The sequence below is a fragment of the Ophidiomyces ophidiicola genome (genome assembly GCF_022830035.1).
Source record: "Ophidiomyces ophidiicola strain CBS 122913 chromosome Unknown scaffold_28, whole genome shotgun sequence".
NCBI classification, from domain to species: Eukaryota; Fungi; Ascomycota; class Eurotiomycetes; order Onygenales; family Onygenaceae; genus Ophidiomyces; species Ophidiomyces ophidiicola.
Window position 1 is genome coordinate 139473 of NW_026054668.1, and position 21451 is coordinate 160923.

The 21451-nt window shown below is 56.2% G+C and overlaps 8 protein-coding genes and 2 non-coding genes across 10 annotated transcripts; 5 read left to right on the plus strand and 5 right to left on the minus strand.

Moving 5' to 3' along the window:
- Positions 1 to 187: 187 nt before the first annotated feature.
- LOZ57_005493 (uncharacterized protein) lies at positions 188 to 1315 on the minus strand (the record flags this gene model as incomplete). Its single annotated transcript, XM_049254524.1, has 1 exon — positions 188 to 1315. One exon carries the CDS (start codon positions 1313 to 1315, stop codon positions 188 to 190), a length of 1128 nt encoding a protein of 375 aa, XP_049106503.1.
- A 493-nt stretch (positions 1316 to 1808) lies between these two features.
- lsm7 (U6 snRNP-associated protein Lsm7) lies at positions 1809 to 2421 on the minus strand (the record flags this gene model as incomplete). The annotated part of the gene is made up of 3 exons (XM_049254525.1): positions 1809 to 1939; positions 1990 to 2061; positions 2202 to 2421. 3 exons carry the CDS (start codon positions 2419 to 2421, stop codon positions 1809 to 1811), a joined length of 423 nt encoding a protein of 140 aa, XP_049106504.1.
- Positions 2422 to 2792: 371 nt separating this feature from the next.
- LOZ57_005495 (uncharacterized protein) lies at positions 2793 to 3472 on the plus strand (the record flags this gene model as incomplete). The annotated part of the gene is made up of 3 exons (XM_049254526.1): positions 2793 to 2808; positions 2880 to 2964; positions 3016 to 3472. 3 exons carry the CDS (start codon positions 2793 to 2795, stop codon positions 3470 to 3472), a joined length of 558 nt encoding a protein of 185 aa, XP_049106505.1.
- Positions 3473 to 3935: 463 nt separating this feature from the next.
- On the plus strand, positions 3936 to 4008 carry LOZ57_005496. Its single transcript has one exon. It is a non-coding gene; the product is annotated as a tRNA-Thr (tRNA).
- A 2833-nt stretch (positions 4009 to 6841) lies between these two features.
- Positions 6842 to 7794, minus strand: LOZ57_005497 (uncharacterized protein; the record flags this gene model as incomplete). Its single annotated transcript, XM_049254527.1, has 3 exons — positions 6842 to 7339; positions 7445 to 7660; positions 7747 to 7794. 3 exons carry the CDS (start codon positions 7792 to 7794, stop codon positions 6842 to 6844), a joined length of 762 nt encoding a protein of 253 aa, XP_049106506.1.
- A 1081-nt stretch (positions 7795 to 8875) lies between these two features.
- Positions 8876 to 11577, plus strand: LOZ57_005498 (uncharacterized protein; the record flags this gene model as incomplete). Its single annotated transcript, XM_049254528.1, has 4 exons — positions 8876 to 8934; positions 9002 to 10843; positions 10921 to 10954; positions 11026 to 11577. 4 exons carry the CDS (start codon positions 8876 to 8878, stop codon positions 11575 to 11577), a joined length of 2487 nt encoding a protein of 828 aa, XP_049106507.1.
- A 735-nt stretch (positions 11578 to 12312) lies between these two features.
- LOZ57_005499 (uncharacterized protein) lies at positions 12313 to 13173 on the minus strand (the record flags this gene model as incomplete). The annotated part of the gene is made up of 1 exon (XM_049254529.1): positions 12313 to 13173. One exon carries the CDS (start codon positions 13171 to 13173, stop codon positions 12313 to 12315), a length of 861 nt encoding a protein of 286 aa, XP_049106508.1.
- Positions 13174 to 15793: 2620 nt separating this feature from the next.
- LOZ57_005500 (uncharacterized protein) lies at positions 15794 to 17697 on the plus strand (the record flags this gene model as incomplete). The annotated part of the gene is made up of 3 exons (XM_049254530.1): positions 15794 to 15946; positions 16013 to 16077; positions 16776 to 17697. The coding sequence occupies 3 exons, from the start codon at positions 15794 to 15796 to the stop codon at positions 17695 to 17697; spliced, it is 1140 nt and encodes a 379-aa protein (XP_049106509.1).
- A 286-nt stretch (positions 17698 to 17983) lies between these two features.
- LOZ57_005501 lies at positions 17984 to 18073 on the plus strand. The gene has a single exon. It is a non-coding gene; the product is annotated as a tRNA-Asp (tRNA).
- Positions 18074 to 18743: 670 nt separating this feature from the next.
- LOZ57_005502 (uncharacterized protein) lies at positions 18744 to 20982 on the minus strand (the record flags this gene model as incomplete). The annotated part of the gene is made up of 2 exons (XM_049254531.1): positions 18744 to 19832; positions 19894 to 20982. 2 exons carry the CDS (start codon positions 20980 to 20982, stop codon positions 18744 to 18746), a joined length of 2178 nt encoding a protein of 725 aa, XP_049106510.1.
- Between the last annotated feature and the right edge of the window lie 469 nt (positions 20983 to 21451).

Here is a 21451-nt window from a genome sequence, read left to right on the forward strand (position 1 = left end):
CGTCATTCCATCCTCACTTATCCTTACCACATAGATATTAAAGCGAATATGAATATTATTTCTGCATAGCAAAATTTGCTGTCTGCCGATGCTACGTTCTATTATCTGATCGAAAACTCTTCATTTGTCTTATTCATCTTAATCTGACCCATACAGAGATGTTGAACAAGGCACCCTGATTTTGATATCAGGATACCGGTGACACAGGGACTATATATGGTCGAGTCCCTTCTGTACCTAGTAATACCACCACGGAATCTAAGCTGAGAATGCTCGGATTGGAAGTAGAAATGCTCTCAATAGCGGCCAGCGTAGCAGCACCACATGGACCCAAGTTGACGCCCTGAGCTGCGAGAAGTTCCACGGCGCGATGGGCCTCGAGGTCTGATACCATTGTACTGATATCCACTCCGGCTTGAAGCATAGGCCAGGCGGTAAAAGACACGGTTCCGCAATCGAGGCCGCTCATGATGGTCCCGGTTGTTTGAAGCGGGATGATTTTCCCGGCCGTTAACGAGGTATGGAGACAGGCTGCAGTGTCTGGCTCCACGGTGACGACGGAAATTGGCGGTTTAGTAGACTTGCAATGGGCAACAACGGCTTGTGCGAGCGAGCCAACACCGACAGGCGTGACGAGAAGTGTAGGCTTTAGAGACATATCGTGGAGCTGGGAATCGATCTCGTCCAACATCGTGGAGTATCCTTCCACGATCCACGCCGGTATCTTTTCATATCCTTCAAAAGATGTGTCTTGAATCAAAATTCCATTTGGAAGTAGCATCGCCTGCTCGCTTGCCGCGCGAACAGTGGTATCATAGTCACCGTTTATAGGGATAACTTCACATCCTTCAGTAGCAATCAAATTTTGGGTATAGCTATCCAATAAACCAGGAACGTAGATGGTTGCCGCAATTCCTAGAAGTTTGGCCATCCTCCCTACTGCCCGTCCATGGTTACCATCCGTTGCCGCAAATAGTTTAACACTGTTAGCTTTCGCCGCCTCCGCAAGTTCGGCTAAACTGGTATTTTCTGGGGACAATTTTAGATGCTCGGTCAAAGCGCAGAAAGTTCCCCAGGAAGCGCCTAAGATTTTGAAGGAAGGCAACCCAAACCTGCTACTCTCATCCTTAATGAAGACTGCTTTGACTCCGAGAGCTTTGGCAATGTCAGGAAGAAGGATGAGGGGCGAAACGGAATATGAGGGGAGAGATTGGTGGAATTTACGGATATTCGACGAATTTATAACTTGGGAGGGCGGCAGTTGATATGTACTGGCTTGAGGGTTTTTGAAAGGGGAACGGTTGGATGAAGTCATTTTTATGATGAATACTCTGGAGTGGTGCTTCTTTACCCTGAAGAAGAGCCCCAAAGCACCTTTTAACTCGAATGGGGTTCCAAGGAAGCACGCCCGTTGACCAGGGCGTTAGCGGCTTCCCCTAACGAAGTCAAATCTACTTGGAACAACTAGCCCGTGGCTGTTAGGATAACAGGTGCACTACAATATTCAACTTAGATGTATGGAAAATACGGAACCCAGCTTCTTATCTACATTGCCGCACTTCAGTCGTTCCCTATCCTATTGCGCCATCTGGCGGCAGCCATTTGTTCCTCCCATTGCTCGCGAAGGTGGCAGAGCCCCCCGAGTGCAAGTACCATTGCACTATATGCGGATGTTCGGACATGCACACGCGCACAATCAAATCGGCTGGAGTCTGATTGCGTGTGGGATCTACAAAAAGTTTTGGGTATACATCGCCCAAATCGTCAAAATAATAGGCAAGGGCTTCTCAAGGCGTTCCGTGCCCTCTTCATTCTTCCTCTTGCGGGAGGAAAGGGTTGGCAATTTCTTCACTCCCATCAACGGGGGAAATTAGAACCAGAAGCGTTCCGCGTGCAACAATGAGCCCCAGAGAACGTGTCGTCTCATTACCTTCGTCATCTATGTATAATGATGAGCTCGGCTCTAAAAAAGCTAGAAGGCTGCCTTACCTCGCATAGTCTCTTTTACATCATCCAGAACAAGATTCATAAGCTGGTCGTAGCCCTTTAGGGTACCGGAAACTGTAGCCAAAATGATGTTAGACCAGGGACGCTCCAACAGCATAATGTGCGACGCTGCACTTAAAAATAATAGCCAAAGTTCCAGGTAGATTTTCCTGAGGAATAAAAACAACACACTCAAGCGATGGCGAAGCACAGACCTTCCCTTCCGCCGCTGAATTTCACGTACACCTCTTTATCCATGTACTTAGTTAGATCCAGGATGTTTTCCTTCTTTGGCTTTTCTTGCTGTTGTCCTTGCTGCTGCGACTGCTGATGTCCTGCGCCGCCGGCTCTCTGGCCACCGCGGCCACCTCCGCGTCCCCCGCCACGGCCTCCGGAGCGAGAGAACCCCCCGCGAAAGGCGCCCCGGTCAGACATCTTTTTTGCTAATATCTCGCGCTCAGGTAGAAGCAGCACGCACGATGACGTGTACTCTGGTATCTCTCAAAATCTTTTCCCGAAAGCGCGGAATCCAATTGTTATGTCAAAAACACTTGAAAGCTGGGCTTTCCGCCGTGCGAATAGAGTGGACGTTGGGTTAGCTCAGAGGGGGTGAAAATTCCGCCGCTTTAACATAGTTTTTTAGATGCGGTTCGGCTTATGTAATGTTTAAAATTAGATATGATACACCGATACCACGTCATCGTAAAATACGGAGTGTTTCGTATATTTCGAGGTTCAAAACACGGAAATCTTGCTGTACTGGAAATTGCCTTCCGGTCAGTGCTCTCTGCTCATATCCACCCACCATGGCTTTGCAGTCTTGTACGTCTTAACCTTCCACAAGCCAAGCCCAGATATATATGCCGAATGTTTATATCTACTAACTACCGCAGTATGCAGACCGTCGTCGTTAGCTCTCTCCCGGCTGGCAATTTCCCGGCGTATGCCGCTGGCGATTGCTATCGCCAATCAAGTCCGGTACGTTGTTAATGCCCAGAGTCTTGTTCCCCGTAGCCCTGACATACACAGATTCCAATCTACAAAGGCCGCGGACTATCAAATCATTACTCCTCTAGATGCCCAAAAAGCCCTTGCCGCTCAACGCCTAAGTCGGCCTGTAGCGCCGCATCTTACTATCTACAGATGGCAGATTGGCGCCATCTCGTCCGCTCTTGAGCGTCTTACGGGCATGGTGTTCTCTGGCGGGCTGTACCTGTTCGGCACGGCATACCTTGTTTCCCCTTACCTCGGCTGGGACCTCTCGACAACAGCCATGGCGACTGCATTTGGCGCGCTGCCGCTGATTGCTAAGGCGGGACTAAAGTTTCTCGCTGCGTGGCCTTTCGCATTTCACGTTGTCAACGGGTCTCGGATTCTCGTCTGGTCCTCGGCGAAATATCTGACAAATAAACATGTCATTCAAACGGGATCTTTCGTTTTCGGCCTTGCCACAGTAGCTGCTGCTGCGTTGGCATTCTTGTTATAACTTGCCAATGACAGGGCGACATATAGGGGGTAGAATATATAGGGCGGGGCCCACCAGATCTAGAATCATGTTGCCTGTAGGCTTCAAATTGCATTAAGCGAATATAGAACCACATATTCTTTAGAAACGTACGATATTTCCTCCGAAGGCCTAGCATGGCCGCACAGAAGGAGGATATGGTGGTACTGAGTAGACGCCGGTAAAGCGACTTGGTCTCCGGGCCAATCGATTTTCAGCATTCTGGGTGGGCGTGCTCCCATTGGCTAATTCGCCGACATTTTTCCGCCACGAAACTTGCCGGTTACAAGGGGACATTGGTGTCCTATTCTCACAGAGGGCTAGGATACTACGTAGATGCGGGAAATTCTATAACTTGTACAGGGTTTGCGGTCGATTACTATCTGCTCTTGTTGAACAAGTTAACATAACAAACTACTTGGCAGCGGGAAACTTTCAACAGGTAGCCCATATGGCTTAGTTGGTAAAGCGCATCACTAGTAATGATGAGATCCTCAGTTCGACTCTGAGTGTGGGCAAATGTTTTTTCGCTTTTTTTTTATGCATATCTCTGTCTGATTAACAAGCGATTGCTGGTTTAAGAACTGACTACAATCTTTACTCTCTATCGCGTTTCAATACATTGGCATACTGCAAACATTCTGGTGAATCGCAGATTCCTTTGATTTTTGATAAGATGTATGGAGTACTCCGTACAATGCAGCATGATATTCAGTCGATTGACTAGGGGCAGCCCTGTTTTGTAAAGGATGCCAATGTCCAGTCTCGTTGACAATTGGCAGGACTCTTCAGCACTTGCATGATAATATTTGATTTAATCTCGGTCCACGGATGACCAATTTTTCTATCGTCGCATGCTGTGCAGCAACAGGATTGTTTCCCTCAGTCGCGCAGCAAAAGATTTGGGACTTCAACGACAATTTCTCGTCTATTGAGGTGACAGCTTATCCGCCAATTTTCGACGGCGATTTCCAAGGGGGGGCCACTTCAGCAGCAACTTCGCTAGTGCCATGGATAGAAGTTAGCAAGTAGTCGGGATGAGAATGGGGTATTCTCTCGCTTCGTTATAAAGAGGCTGGCAATGAGTGAAACGAAAGAAAAAAAAAACGTATTATTATTTGGGCGATGGATGGATAAAACGAGGGGATAGAAGCGCCATCGTTGCATCAGCGCCCTGGGATCGGTCCAACTCGTACTAACGGCACACCGGGCCATCCTCTCGGTGTAGTCATGGGTTGAGTGGCGTGCGTAATGGAATCGACGGCCTTGCGCTTCGATCGGAGGTACCTAGGCTTGTCAATACGAAAAATTTCGCCAACCTAAGAGGTAGTTAAGTGATCAGGGACAGCTATGCTTTAGCGCGGCGCATTTACAGTCAAGCAACGCAAAAAAAAAAAAAAAAAAAGAGCTGAATTTAAATAGAACGACTACCAGGAGTATAAAAACGTCGACGCGTACGTCGCCGCACTACGTTTGTTTGCTCTGGGGTAAAAAGAAATAAATCTTTTCGCGATCAAACTCGCCGAAAGGGGGGTACCCTGGTGGCCCGCAAATAATAAATAACAATGCAGGCTGCACGGCCAAAGCTTGGGTCTGCGAACGAATGGCGTTGGGTAACATTGCGGTTCCAGCCTTGCGTCAACATGGGTCTAGGGTAACTTGAGGGCGGCGCGAGGGAGGAGGCCGTTTTGTTGCGACGAAATTCAGGTCGCCGACAGCCCCCTTTCTCGGGGGCCGCGTGAGCTGACGGACAGGTGTCTCGCAATGTCTTTTGGAAGCCACGGGCAGCGGCGGCGGCGGCGATGTAGCACAAGCGGCAACAAAACCAAAATCAAAATCAAAAATGCTCTATGATTCCAGTCAGTTTGAATTGAGCGGGAGCTGTCACTCTAAGTAGCTTGCTGACCTAGCTAACACCAGCTCATCGTGGTCTGAGACACAGTGACCAGCACGCAGGAAGAAACGAAGGACTAGTTAGGCGAGAATGGTGAATCGGGAATGAATGGCTATTGACAGCGAGAGGCCCGAGTTCCGCCCGGGAGGTGTCTTTGCTTGTCTCACTGCCTGGAGCTGAAATCGACGCCGGTGCGGGGGAGGGCTGATACCGACTACGCGCGCAACACCACACAACACAACGCTTTCACGAAGACCAGCTCGGAAAGCAGAATGCACTATTCTTCCGTCGTCTAGACAGGAAGGGGGAGAACGAGAGACCAAAAGGAGATGAAAGAAGAGGGTGAGAAAAAAAAGAGAGAAGAAAGCAGCTGAGTTCTGATTCCTCCACCAAACTCACTAGTAGCGAGCCTATGGCGGGCGCAAGCGGCGCAGCCACGCGCGACAGCAAGAAGCGAAAGAAAAAAAAAGAGGCAAAAGGAGAGACCCAAGACAAGCAGTGCCAAAAAAGTATCTGGCCCAACAACGAACAGCAACGTCCAACAGAACAGCCAAGTCTGCAGAACCCGAACTTGGCGCGCCCCCAGGGCCGGGCGGGCTGGGCTGAAGATAAAAAAGGGCCGGCGCCAGCGAGACAGATAATAGACAGACAAACAAACGGGCGCAGCGAGCGTGTCGCCCAGCGGGGCCCGCATGCATGGGTCAGACGGGCGGGCAGGCAGGCAAGGCATGGGCCAGTCGCAGGGCCAGGACGGGCATGGTTGCTCGCCAGACTGATATGGGGTGAAACGTGAAACAGGAATAGACATCGCCCGGCTTAAAAAAGGCGCGGACTCGAAACAACGGGGCCGGCGGCGAGAGCAGGCCTGGCGCGGGTGATTGGCTGCGGTGTCGGGGCTGGGGGGCGGCGCTGGGCTGGGCTGGGCTGCACGGCTGTTTCTCGCCACTGTTTCTGTCGGAGTTCAGGAACTAACTAGGTAAGTTAGGTACCAAGTTAGTAGTTAGCTAGTTAACTGATTATAGAGTAGTGAAGTAGTTAACCACCCTTCCTGCCTCCTGCCAAACGCGTTCTCTGGCTATCGCTTCAGACTGTCGCATCCTGACTGCCGTTCCAGCAGACGAGCGTTCATTTACGTGTGATTCTACGGAGTCCGTCCATCCTAGATACCCAATGGGACCCTCCTTCGAGCCAGACAGGCGCCCCCAGACGAATGCATAATGAAAGGAGAGACCGCGAGGTCGATCTGCAGTTTGATGTGGCCGCATCGCCATTAGTACGATGGACGAGCCGCAGGCATGGGCCAGGCCGGTTCGAAACGAATGCATTCATGATACCTAGTTATATTATACCCATTCCTGCGCGACTGAGCCCCAGGAAGCCATCCCGCGTTCCCATGGTGAAAGATCTGAAAGACCCGAAAGACATAAGCCCACCTCCAGCTCAGGCTGGCTGGTTGACTACCTCCCCATCCAGCCGCCGTCGACGCAGACCAGCTCGCCCGAGACATAGGCGCTGGCCTCGCTGGCCAGGAACACGACGACGCCCTTGAAGTCGTCGGGCGCGGCCCAGCGGCCCAGCGGGATGCGCGCGGTGATGGCGGCGCGGCGCGCGGGGTCCTGCAGCAGCGCGGCGTTCATGTCGGTGTCGACGTAGCCCGGCGCGATGGCGTTGACCGCGATGCCGTGCGCCGCCCACTCGTTGGCCAGCGCCTTGGTCAGCTGCGCCACGCCGCCCTTGGCCGCCGCGTACGCCGGCACCGTCACGCCGCCCTGGAAGGATAGCAGCGACGCGACGTTGATGATGGCGCCGCGGCGCCGCGGCGGGCGCGGGAGCGGGAGCGGGACCGGTGGGTCGGAGCTGCAGCTAGTGTTGCCGTCGTTGTCCCCGGCGGCGAGCAGGTAGGCGCCAAAGGCGCGGCACAGGGTGAAGACGGAGGTCAGGTTGATCTGCAGGACCTACAGGAGCGCCGGGGGCGTGAAATTAAGAGGACTGGGCATTCCATAGGCAAAAAAAAAAAAAAAAAAATCAATAAAACAAGGCAGCGATGGGGCCGGACGTACCTCGTCCCAGTCATGGTCCGGGAAGACGTGGGCGGGGTGGCGGCGCTGGATGCCGGCGCAGTTGAGCAGGATGTGCAGGCGGCGGCCGGCGGCGGCGAGGGCGGGTATGAGGTTGTGCACGGCGACGCGGTCGGCCAGGTCGGCGGCGTGGATGGTGACGTCGCGGCCGGTGGCGCGGGCGATGCTGTCGCGGGCGGCGGTGTTGGCGGCGTCCCGCTGGTGGGGTGAGCGAGAGAGAGAGGCAGAGAGAGAGAGAGAGAGAGAGAGAGAGAGAGAGAGAGAGAGAGCGAGAGAGAGCGTACCTGCACCAGGATGAGGTCGGCGCCGGCCTCGGCAAGGGCCAGGGCCATGGCGTAGCCGATGCCGCGCGTGGCGCCGGTGACGACGGCGGTTTGGCCGTGCAGCGAGAAGAGCGCGAGGGCGGGCGGGGGGGGCATGGGGGGGGGGAAGGGGGGGAAGGGGGGTTGGGCGAGGAGAGGAGAGAGAGGAGTGAGAGGAGTGAGAGGAGTGAGAGGAAAGGAGCGGGCAGTGAGTAGCCGGCGGCGGCAGGCTGCCCGATGCGGAACGACAAAGCGGCCACGCCGGCAATTGGGGGCGGCAGCAACGGCCAGGCTTGGCGCGCGGGCGGCGGGGCTGGCTCGTAAGGTTACGGTACGGCGGGCGGCGGGCGGCGGGCGGGCGGTACGGAGGCACTGCCGGCTGGTAACGAACGGAACTAACTAAGCGCGACGTGACCAGCGCAGCACAGCGCAGTGCAGTGCAGTGCAGGCAGGCTGAGCAGAGCCCGAGAGCCCGGCGTTCCATCGGCGCGCACACACGACGTCGTCAGCACGCCCGGGGGGCAGGCGATCGGCTTTCTAGCCCAGCGCCAGGATTGCGATCGATGATCTGGCAGGATTGGTGCGCTGCGCTGGCGAGCGGGCGGAGGATCGCATGGCAGCTGGCTAGTAAAACACACACAGAGTGCTGCTGCTGCTGTTGCTGCTGCTGGGGCGGGTACCGGCGGGTGGCAGTAGTGAGCGGGTTCACTGCCTCGCGCGTTGCCATCCGGGCCGCCAGGCGTGACAAACGCGCCGTTCGTTTGCGGGCGGCCGCCGCGGCCACAGCAGAATCAGCAGCAGCAGCAGCACCAGTAGTAGCAGCAAACACGCCGTTAGTCAGGCCGCCCGTCGGCCGTACGTTATTAACCACCTTAGTTCACTCATCGGCTGCCCTCGTCTCGCCGTGCTGCCTGTTTGCTGCGGCGGCGCTGCGTCGCCAACGCTGATCGCCGGTGCTCACTAACTAACTAACTAACTAGCTGGTTAGTTTAACTAACTAACTCGTTAACTAGCGAGCCGGAGCGCTGTTGCTGCTGCTGCTGCTGCTGCCCTGCCCGCCTTAAAACCGCCCGCCCGGCCGCCGCTTGCCCCGACTTGCCCGCCGCCCGCCATGAAGCGAGTCTCGCGCGCCTGCCTGCACTGCCGCCAGCGCAAGTCGCGCTGCGATCTGTGAGTCTCTGTCTCTCTTTCTGGTGATGAGGTCTCGATGGAGTCGCCCGCTAACCGACTCCCCCAGCGACAGCAGCGGCAACCCCGGCAGCCCGCCGTGCCAGCGCTGCCTGCGCGACCGCCGCGACTGCGTGCTGGGCTCCTCTAACCGCGGCGGCCGCCGTGTGCGCAAGAAGCCCGTCGACGCCGACGCCCTCACACTCCCGCCCGCCGTGCCTGCGACGACGACGACGACAACGACGACGACCACAGCGCTGCCCGCCGCCCCGCGCACCAAGTCGCTGCATCTCAACCACCACGCCGTTGCCGTCTCCGCTGCTGGCGTCGTGGGCGTCGTCACGCCCGGCCGGCCAGCCTTCCCGCCGCGCGACGGCCATGAGGACGGGCACGGCGGCGGCGACGACGACGACGAGGACGACGACGATGACGACCTGGGCCTCGCGCCCATCGCCGACAGCCCGTTCGGCCCCGGCGTGCTGCAGAACCCGTCCGATGCGTGGCAGTGCCTGACCAACGTCGCCCACGACGACGACGCCAGCTTCTACAAGGCCGGCAGCCCGTTCCCGTCCGACTCGCGCCGCTCCACGCACAGCACGCTGCTCGACCACCCGCCGGCCGCGGGCCCGGGTGCAGGTGTAGGTGCGGGTACGTCCGCTGGGGTGGTTGTCGGTACTACTGCTGGTGCTGGGACTGGTCCTGGTCCTGGTGCCAGTGCCGCTGCTGCTACTGCTGCTGCCGCTGCCGCTGCCGCCGCGGCCTCTGTCTCCGCGCTCGACGCGCCCAGCATCGCGGCGTACCGGCTGGTGCAGAACGGCACGCTGACGGTCGACCAGCTGTGGGCGCTGGTGCTGCACTACGCCGACCACTTCCACCCACACCTCCCGCTGGTGCCGCGGCGGTACTTCGCTCGCGCGCAGCTGGGCGTCTTCGCGCGCGACGAGCGCCACCTGCTGACGGCCATCCTGACCATCGCGTCCAAGAACCAGCCGCGCGACGGCGTGGTGGTGGTGCACGACCGCTGCGCGCAGTACATGCACGAGCTCATCGCCGACGTGGCCGCCGGCGCGCCCTGCGACGTGGGCGCCGTCGAGGCCCTGCTGCTCATCGCCGAGTGGGAGCCGCCCGGCCTGCAGCCGCGCATCAAGCCCATCGGCCGCGGCGAGGAGAACCGCGCCGCCTGGATGCACGTCGGCATGGCCCTGCGCTCCGGCTACTTCCTGGGCCTCGAGCGCACCTCGTTCCGCGGCGACAGCGGCGGCGCCGCCGACCTGCACGCCACGCACCGCCGCCGCCTCGCCTGGGCCTGCTGCTACGTGTCCGACCGTCTGATCTCCGTGCGCATCGGCCGTGCCTTTTGGTCGCGCGGACCCGGCCCCATGACCGGGCTGGTCAGCGACGACTTCCCCTCGCTGCGCCCGCGCACCGCCGGCGACGAGGACCACTCCAAGATCCTGCAGGCCACGCTCGACCTCACGCAGCTGTACGGCAACGTGCACGACGTGCTGTACTCGGGCATGCGGTCCAGCAGCCACATGATGCTGATGGGCGACTACGTCAAGTACGTCGACGACTTCCGCATCGCCATCGACCGCTGGTCCGACCGCTGGAGCCAGCTGACGTGCGCGCCCGAGCTCAAGGTCACGCTGCAGATGCAGTGCGTGTATCTCAGCCTGTACACCAACGCCTTCGCCTTCCAGGCCGCCATCTCGCAGACGCTGTCGTCCAAGCCCAAGTGCACCGCCCGCATGCAGCGCGAGTACCTGCGCGCCACCTTCAGCGACGTCGCCTCCATGCAGGACTCGCGCTTCATCTACGCCTCCGTGCGCTCCGCCAAGGAGTACCTGCGCATCCTCAACACCTCCGTCGACCCCGAGCGCCACCTGCGCTATCTGCCGCTGCGCTACTACCTGTAGGTTCTCTCTCTCTCTCTGTGTGTGTGTGTGCGTTGGTCTTGGATCTGTTAACGAGAGCCTGTTTTCTGTCCAGCTACGGCACCTATGCTGCCGTGTTTCTGTACAAGGTTGGTTCCCCCCCTCTCTCCCCTGCGCACGCCGGACATCAGCGCTGATACTCGCCCGCTGTTCTGAACAGGCACATTCCTTCGGCGTGATCAGCCGCGACGAGCAGTCGGAGCTGCGCGAGATGATCCGCGAGACCATGGCGCGCATGTGCCGCGCCAGCGCCGGGCCCGACAAGACCGGCACGCGCTACGCCCTGCTGCTGGAACGTCTGTGGTTCAAGCCGTCTGCCCCCGCGGCCATCATCACCACCACCACCCCCTCCTCCTCCGCCGCCGCCGCCGCCAACACCACCACCTCCTCCTCCTCCTCCACCACGGCAGCCCCCACGACGCTGCTGGCCGGCGGCGTATCCGAGCGCGGGCCGCCGCGCCACCCGGCGGACGTGGCGCTGCGGGCGTCGACCAACGGGTCATGCGAGGCCGCGGCGGCGCAGGTCAGCCCGGCCAACGACTTCTCGTGGCTGGACCTCGAGGCCGTGGGCGACTTCGTGCTGGGCAACCCGATGCCGGGCGCCAACATCCTCGACCTGTCGTCGCACGTGCACGAGGCCTACCCAACCTACACCAACGGCACGCCGTGTCCCATCTGGCCCGTCGACCAGAACGGCAATCTGCTGTTCTAAAACGCAAAGCCAGTGTGGTTGCCCGCGCGGCTGTTTCCGAGCGGCAAGTTAACTTTAAAAATCGATATATCATGAACTTAAAACTCTTATCAACGTTAAATCGCCAGACGGGATGCGGGGCAACCTCCCTCTCTTACTAACGCCACGACCGCTAGTCAACCACCACCACTAGCACCTCTCTCCTCCTCCCTCCCTCCTCTTCACGGGCGGGGAACCCAGCCAACACCCCTCCCACCCGCCCTGCCCGCCTCCTCTCTCCTTCTGCACGACCAGTCGCACGATTTAATTTTTGCTTGGACCCCTCTATATACATTCTACCCCACTCTTCCCTTACGCCCTGTGTTTTTATACCGCCGTGCACGCGGCGTCGGGGTTGAAGACATTTTGACAAAAAAGAAATAATGATAACAATTTTTATTATTTTTTTTTTCCTTTCCTTTGCTTGTTGATCTCCTGTCTCGGCGTGTTTACTAGATCTGTCTGTCTGTCTGCTTATTTGTTTGTCTTTCTTTCTGTCTGTTATTTCTCGAGTCAGCGTGTTCTTAGCCCGCCCGTCGTTATCTGCGCTGTTATTGCTTTGTGCATGTCTAGGTAGTTAGAGCTCGATACCAGGGCGTGTTGCGGCGATATGGATCCCATAATGCATGTATTTAATTCTCTTTCTCTATACCCCCCACCAAAGCCATCCACCCAATATCTCATCCGCGTGATCCCTGCTGCGGCTCCGCTTGATCCCTACCTATTATTTAGTCCTCCACTCAGCACCACGACCTTCACCACCGGGCAACCGGACTCATCCACACGCGCACCCGCCAGACGAAAGCCCCTGTAGCCGCCGTCGTCAGCCAGGTCGACGGTGTGCGTGACGACGCACTCGGCCACGCCGCGCAGCCGGCCCGACGCCATCAGCGCAATGGCCGCCGGGTACGCCGCGTCGTCGTACCGCAGCACGCCCACCAGGTCCACCTCGCGCAGCGCCGCGGCCGCCAGCGGCACCGCCGTCGCCACTGCCGCCCCGCCCATGCCCACCAGCGCGATGCGCGCGCCCGGCGCCGCTGCGTGGATCGCCGTGCGCACGCACGCCACTGCGCCCGTGCATTCGTACAGGTGCGTGAAGCGCCCGGCGGCGGGCAGCGCGGCGGCGCGGGCCTGGGCGGCAGCGTCGTCGTCGTGGTCGTCGGAAGGCGGCTCGTCAGGGCTGGGGGGGAAGAGGTGCGTAGTGATGCGGCCGGCGGGGACGGGCAGGCGCGCGGCGATGTCGAGGCGCGCGCGGTCGATGTCGGCCACGACGATGCGCGTGAAGGGCTGCGTGGCGGCCAGAGCGGCGGCCAGCAGCAGGCCCACGGCGCCGGCGCCCAGTACCAGCGCGGGTAGGTCCTCGCCGAGCGCGCGGTAGACAGTAGCGGTGGTGGTCGGGTCTGGCGGCGTGGAGCGGCGGATGGCGTGCATGCACACGGCCAGCGGCTCGATGAGCGCCGCCTCCAGGTCGGACACGCTGTCTGGCAGGGCGTGGCACAGCCGCGCCGGGTGGTTGGTGGTGTCCATCAGCGTGCCGTCGCGGTGCGGCAGCGTGGCCGCTGAGCTGCGGAACTGCATGGCGCGACATAGGTTGGGGCGTGCGGTGCGGCACAGCGCGCAGCGGCGGCAGGCCACGCCCACCTCGAGCGCGACGCGGTCGCCCACGCGCAGGTGGCTGGTGGGCGCAACATCGGCGTGCAGCGCGACGACGCGGCCGGTGCACTCATGGCCCAGCACCAGCGGTGCGCGTACGACACGGTCGCCGTTGCGCCCGTCGTGGAAGTAGTGCAGGTCGGAGCCGCACAGGCCAGTGGCGCGCACCGCCACCTGCACGTGGTCCGCGGGCGGCGGCGGCACCGCGCGTGTTTCCTGGCTGAGTCAGCGCGCGCCAGGCATCACAGGGGGGGGGGGGGGGGGGGGGGGGGGGCTCACGAGCCGCAGGTCTCTGGCGCCATGCAGCACCAGCGCGCGCGACGCCATCGCAGGCGAACTAGGTCACTAACTAGGCAGGAGCCGCCCCGTTCGCTCCTGCCCCCTTTTATAGCCCGTCCGTTGCCGTTGCCGTCGCCGTCCCCGTCGCCGCCGCCGTTGCCGATGCGCGGTCGGCCCGCGTCATACGCCGCCCAGCCGTTGCCGGCCTCCACTTGCCTGCGCGACCTCAGCCCGCCCGCGCAGCCCGTCGACAGCCAGACTCACACTCTCGCCTGTACGCCGTAATGATGCGTATTGGCTGGCCGCCCTTCTCTGTATCGTCGCTGGCTCGACGATAAGACCGGCCCGACCTACCCCCCCCCCCGCCCCCCCCCCCCCCCCCCCCCCCCCCCCCCCCCCCCCCCCCCCCCCCCCCCCCCCCCCCCCCCCCCCCCCCCCCGATCTTGTCTCCGAACTCCCATTTCACTTCTCGAGATGTATTCTCTTTATTATACACTAACTTTTTGTGGGCTTGCTATCTATGGCGTTGAAGCGCGTTGTCATTACGTATTTCTTGATTTGGTTCCAGCATCTCCACGCAATGACCTTTTTGACCGGGTTACAATTCGACCAATCCCCCCCCTGTACGAACTCCTGCATATTCCGCGTTTTGCGCTTTTTTATTTCTTGAACCGTTTTGCTTTTTTGCGGCTTTCGCGTCTCCATCCCGATACGAGGCAGGGGATGAAGAGAATAGTGTGCAATAATGAAGAACGGCGATCATTGTCTCTCCCCCGTTTTGCTTTTCTTCTCTTCTCCTCCTGTCCCTTACGAATAATGCATTTGCTCACGGGCTTTATCATCCGGCGTTGATCAGGCGAAGACATGCCATGGGAACCTATGTACGTAATTAAATGCAGACTCCTTCTTTTCTTCTGCTCGTCCTGCCGATATCCCAACAATCCAACCGATGAACTTGGGGCCTTTTATTTTTTTCTTTTCGTTCTCAAGTGGATTCCGATACGAAGCGCTTGCTGGGCCAAGCCTGGGCAGCACGAAGCCAGCCCTGCCGGTTGCTGCAGATCAAAGCGACGGCGCGAGGTTGCGGGCATCAACGCGGGTTCTGTTTGCCGGCTGGGCTCGTGTGAAGACGCGCATGCGCCCTTCTCGCGCTGGGGTAACTATGTGTATGTTCTGGATGCGGTCCATGGGCCAGGCGGTTATAGTGCGTCCGTTACGGCGCCACCGACGGCAGCGGCGGACCCGACATGGGATGCTCGTTCGCGGCGCGCGCTTGGGCTGGACGTGCCATGTTTCTCTCCGCCGCAGGTTATGATGGAGATTGGCGATATAGCTATTAGTTAGTTGACCAGTGAACTACCTACTGGAGATACTGCGTACACAGCAGTTCTGCGCGCCCTCTCCGAGGTAGGTACCAGGTACCTGGCTGTAGACCCAGAAAGCGTAGGCGCTGGAGGTACCCGAGACACGGCGCACGTGGACCCAGCCCAGGCTGCCGAGTTCAGCGTCGCTGCTACTCGCCATCCGCCATCAACCACGGCAAGCCTGCCAGACTACGGAGTAAACGCTGCGCCATCTCCCAGCTGCTCAACGACGTCCTTTGCCTCGCTAACTGACTACGCCAAATCACCTACAAGCCAGTCAATCAATCCAGCGCAGCCTCCACCGCTGGTAACTCATCCCTTCGGACATCCAGCAACGCATCTATCGCCTCGACTGAGAACGAGGCAAATACACACGCCTCCCTCTCAGCGCTGAGACCATTCGACGCCGCCCTGGATTTCCATCTGGTGCCCGGGGACGGGCGGAGGAATTACACTGGGTTTGTCACCAAGACCATTCTCTACTTCGCGACGCTCCTGGTGTTTCTGGCTGGTAGGTTCCCCCTTCGACTCCCCCGTTCGCATGGTTATAAAACTAGGACGATGAGGAGTACGCTTTGCCTTGGGATGTTGGATAAGCTAATTGAGGAAATCGGCAGCTTCTGGACTCACGTTGTCGTCCATCATCATCCCGAAATGGGTCAGTTACTATAGCGAAACGGTGCGTCACTGCCCTTCTTCGTCTCCATAGCTATCGGCGACGAGCTACCTTACCCACTAACCCTTCGCTCCAGCCCTCCGGCACGAGATTCCACTACACCTACGGGCTTTCTCGCCGCTGCTCGTCCCTCAGCCAGACCTGCGAGCCCTTTCCGCAGTACGACGACTGCCACGGCAAGAATGCCGGCTACTTCTGCTCCATGTGGCGCTCTGTGGCCTTCCTCATGTCTTTTGCCATCGTGCTCGAAGCCATCACCCTAATCACGTACATCGTTATCCTGGCCGGCGGGAAGCAGATGCGGGAGACGGGATGGAAGGTGCTGACCGTCTTCCTGGTGTTTATTTCCTTGGTGCAGTGTGGCGGGATGGCGCTGGTGGTGAGTCCATCATACCCGTGTGATGTGCGCCCTCAAGTAAGATTACTGACTTACTTGTGTTGCAAGTCGTATCTCTTCGACAATGATGAGCGGTTCTATCCCGGCTGGAAGCTGGATAGCTCGTGGATTATGTGCGTGGTTAGCATGTGTCTGGCTGGCTTCAACGCTGTTATTATTTATATGACGATTCGCATCTTGCCATCTGAAGCTGGATACGAGTTGATTGCCGATCAATCCTGATCCAACACTCTATTGTTGACATTTGTTTGCGTTTATCGGCGGATGTACTGTTCTTCTCAGGGCTCTGATGATTACGATTTTTACGGATGATAACATACAATGTACCTGCTTTTGAACCTTTTTTGTTGCCTTCTTTGTCTGCGTATTATCTGCCTTGCTTGTTGACATTGGTGGTTATTTCGGGATACGCCGCGGAACATACTTAATCCGAGCGCTTTGTTGGCTGCCAGTTCACCAAGCACCTCGCCGCCCAACTTCAGCTTCACATTAACAGCCGTTGCTCTATAACTAGGTCCAGTAATCTCTGGCGTTGGATGAGCCTACACAATCCTTTCTGGAAACTCGGCGATTTACTACGGGCATTTTGCCCCGTCGTCCCCTTCACAGCCATACAACTGCAACCATAAAGACTCTTCTCACCTGTTGTTACCTCCTAGGTCTGGTCCCTAGGACACACCCCCTGCTTTACCTGCACATTATCTTTCTACTGTTGTAGAAATACCACAAGATGGCTGCTTTAAGGTTGCATTTTTCTGGCCGGAAATGGCTGTGATTCTTCTTCTATCCTCTACATGCTAAGACATGGCAGGTTTCGCGGCGTCTCTGTGATTACCATCACGGTTGGAGAATCGGAAGCCCAATTCCAAACCCACAAAGATCTACTATGCCAGAAGTCACCCTTTTTTAACGGTGCCTTGATGCGGGATTTTAAAGAGGCCGGTGAAAATGCCATATCGTTGCCGGAAGACGACCCAGACACATTTGAGAGATTCTTACAATGGTTGTATTCTGGCATTTACGAGTTGTCTGGGCTCAAGACAGATGAAGAAGTGGATGAACGGTATTTCCAACTTGCGCAGCTTTATACGTTGGCCGACAAGTTGGAGGTTCCGCGCTTGAAGCACGATATCATCAACGAGCTTTTCATGATGAAGACAGACCCAGATAAACCGCCGCAGGTCGACGTTATCGCCTACATTTACGAAAACACAAGGGAGAGATCTCCGCTGCGAAAACTGATGGTTGCCTGGCTGGTGTGGCACATCGATTTCCAGTGGTATACAACCCCCAGTGCCACGACTTTTTTACATCACTGCCCGGAATTTGCGGCAGATCTGGCCGTGGCGTTGGCTCGGCGATGGGTCGACTTCAAAGGACTAAGCCCATTCAATGAATCGCCCGAAAAGTTCTACGAGGAGTCTGCCATCTTTTCGCCAATGCAGAGTCCCGTAGTGGACAATTTGAAGCCTGTGCGGCTCGTCACACAAAAACAGCCTCTGGTATCTGCAAACTCCATCAATAGTAGTGTCACTGCGCCAGCCCACTCCAGAGTTCGGCCGCTGGGCGTTCCGACATTCGGACCGGTATTTGGTGCACCTTCGAGTTCGCGGTGCTCAGAACCCTTGCGAAGTCCCGGGCTATTCTCAAACGCAGACTCCGATACGACTCAAACACCAACTATGTTTGGTTTTGGGTCGCCATTAGGCTCGACTAGCAATACAGGGTTATAGGGGCATTTGAAGATATGGGCTGAGGCATTCTCGGTTTAGAGTTAGGAAAGAATTGATATCCAACCTTAGAACAAATACCATCGCGTTTAATGACCGTGTTCCTAGATGCTTGAATAACCTGTAATATCCACTACTTTGCATTTGATCAACAAAAGAACCACGGCGTATTCGCATCGAAACCGTAACCTTGATTGGTTAGATATGTAACAAGGATTGACGCAGTCAACAAGTACCGCCGCTTCAATGCCCAATATATATAGAGATTTGTTGGATGCCTTATAACAAGTCCTCGATGGTCTAGTGGTCATGATTTCCGCTTGTCAAGTCAGCTGACTAACAAGCGCGGGAGACCAGGGTTCGATTCCCTGTCGGGGAGTTCTCTTTTTGGTTTTTTTTTTCTGTAATTCGACATCTGGAGTAACAATAACAATTGAAAAGACATCTTACGTTTGGCGATGACCCCTTGCAGTGCCTCTTTTTGCGTAGATTGAATGTGCGATGGGCGACGCTCCTGGATGACGAAAAATACGGGGTGAAATAGGTTTGGAAGAAGCGATGAATGAACTGCACAGAGTACTTCGTACATGAGAAATAAGCAAATAAACCCCCAATCAAACTCCCCGGTAGAGTCTGAGGACACAAAGCGATTAAGAGTATTTAGCCTTTTTGTCCGGTGACACTGCACTATTAGAAATACTACCTAAACTACAAAAGATTCATGCTTGTACTCCGTATGTGTATGATCTAAGATTGAAGGTTGACATAGATAATATTTTGCCCAAAAGTCATGCGTAATATACGTATAAAGCTAAGCTAAGGTCTTCTGATAAATTCCATATCTTCTGGCTGGTATCCAAACGGCCATGTATGTACAAGAGAAAAAAGGCTGGGGGAAAAAAGAGTTATAACAGGTGAAGTAGTTATATAGCGCGCGGAGCCGCTGGATGCGGGTAAAGGAAATAATATCGGATGGAACCTCTATACTGTTTAGGATTCTGTATAACTGGAAAGAATCCAATATCTGCCGTCTTTCGAGTTTGCAGAACTCATAGATAGTAACTCTTCGGGTTCATTAATTGCACCCAAAGCCATTCGCATAGTAGAGCAAGTCCCCACAGCGGTAGCCACGTCCTATACAAGTTCCACCAACAATGTTCTCTGGACTTATTCAGCGTTCCGCTGTTGTGTAAACAAATCAGGTCCAAACGATTGCAAGCAGCACGGCAGAAAAATGTTGTGCGGTAAATCGATGAAATTAGCCAAGTAGCGCGGTGTACCATATTGCTGATGTGGTGGATGCAGAAATGAAGAAGTTTGGTGTGTGAGGGTGATTCGCCTATAATGTTAGGCGATGATTGAACGAGGTCTTGGCAACCGAGGGTGAGGTAAGACGGTTGAATCGGCAATTGGCGAATTTTGCCAATATTATGGCCACCATTTGGTGAGCGAAGGCCTGGGGTTCTCGGTTCATGAATGAACCGTCTCGATGCGCATCCGCGCTCAGCAGGCTTATGTCTTAGCCAAGAGGCAGCGGTCTTCATAATCCTCTCGCCCTCAGTTGGGCGGCGAATGATAGAGGTGGCGCGAAGATATGCTCTTGATGTCTTCGCGTTGGTTGTCATGGGTGTAACCACTCTCAAATTGGCGACCCGGCCAACGGAACTGGTCGTTTCAGGAGAGCTTGCGGATAGTAGAGCGGAGGGTGTGGCATCTCCGGATTGAGCATGGTGATCCGAAATGCGACGACGGAAGGAACTACAACCCTTTGTTCTTTCCGATCCGGGGTCAAGGTTGCGCGCGGAGCCGCGCTTCTTAGTACTATCTAGTGTTTGAAGCGTATCCCTGTGTGTCTCCTGTACGCTAGCATGTTGTTGGGGAGAGTGCGTGGGGGTGCAGATGCCGGCATTCTTGACGAAACGCGAGTGTAGGCCCTCGGTCTCTGGGGTCGTGTATTGGTGAGTCTTGGCCTGTGAGCCACATTCTGCGTTTCGGTTCGGTCCGCGGACGGTTGGTAGTGTCATTGGAACCGGAGAGCGAGTAGCCAAAAGGACGGGATTGGATTCATATCCAGGACGGTTCGACGTAGCCCGCTTGGTGCGTTTGTCCAAAGAGATGTCCTTGTCCACGCAGGTACACTACAGGCGTATTAGCTAACTGCTTCGTCAAATCAGGGTATTAATGCTTCTTAGGCCTTACTCTTTTGTGTTGTTTTTTGTGCTTCTCGCAAGCCCCACGGTTGCGTACGGCCAGATATCGCTCGCGTTGTGCTTGGGTCCGAGGTCGGTGGCGTCGAGGCAAGGTAGTAGCAGTATTCATATTCAGATCCATCACCAGCTCTACTCCGCCGGTGACTGGCGTATGACTTACTGTCTGTTGTCTCGATGAGGCCTCCGAAGCTGGAGTGGAAACAGAAGCCCGGTAAGAAGTAGCCAATGTCCCAGGAGAAGATTGCTGCGAGTTTGCTTCATTGACTATAAATTGATCAAACAGAGTGGATGAAGCACCTTGGCTAGCGGAATTTGGTTCCCACGGTGTTGAAATTTGGTCGTTATGGAACGAGTTGTGGGGGGAGCCGAGGCTAGGAGAGCTGAAACTAGATTCGTTGTCCGAACGGTTAGATGACGAAGACGAGTTTATTACGGCAACGGCATCATTACATGCATCTCGTAGACGTTCGAGATACAAAGCAATTGAGGCATCTCTTTGTTTTTGTTGCTGAGGCACAGGTCGGGAATCGGCGGCAGCTCGAGCACGCGCCAATTCGCGAAAAGCTGTCGCAACATGATTGAACGCGGAATTAGAATGATCGGCCTGAATATCGGAGTAGGGAAGAGTGGTGGATAGAAAATCGGGTTCTTTCTCAGCAAAAATCGCATCGAAAGCTGGTATATTACCCAAAGTGTTGTCGGAGAGGAATGATAGATCAGTGGTAATGCTAGGAGGCAAGTCTGAGATAAGAGGATCAACGGCCTTCCCTTGAGCGAATTCAAAGTCACCATGGGCCTGCCAAGTGTTTGAGTTGATCCATGACTCGTCCATTGTTATGGCTGGCGAGGCAAGGCCGGAATCAGCAGCCGCGCAAGGGTTGTGGATGTGGTCCAAGCAAAGCTCCGAAGGGGAAAAGATATGATCGTTCAGCATCTCTTGCATCCACGGCTCCACGCCCAGAAGGGGCTCAGCCATCACGTCGCCGCTGTGAACCGGTGGATTGGACACAGCAGAGCAACTGATTTCAAAAGCAGGCTGATCATTGATTCCTCGTACAAGAGTAAGAGTCGATTCCATGGCGTACCCTGAAAGGCGATGGGAACTCTTTATATCCTATTAGCTTCTGTTAGGGCGGCCGATGTCTGCCTTATGCGTACCTTGTAAAAAGTTGTAGTCAAGGTAATCGGGGTAGGAGGCAGTGGATGCAAGGAGCCGTCCGAATAATCCGAAATTGCCAAACTACTTGGGATGGATCATTCGCAGGTACAAAGTTGAAATCCTTTCTGCAATGACCGCACCACTTCTAAACAAAAGAATATAATGTTGTGGCTGGGTATGGAGGATATTTTTAGTTGTATATACTCCGTATAGGTCCTGCTATCGACACAGTAGATGGGGAGAGCCGAGCAGGGGGCGTTAGCTATGCACGCTGAAAGTCCAATCTTCCAGCAACAATCGGGCACAGGAGACAGGAAAGGGTTAAAACGAGAAGACGGAGAGCGGATGAAGAGTGAGAGATGCCTGGCCGTTTAAGGCCAATCGCGGC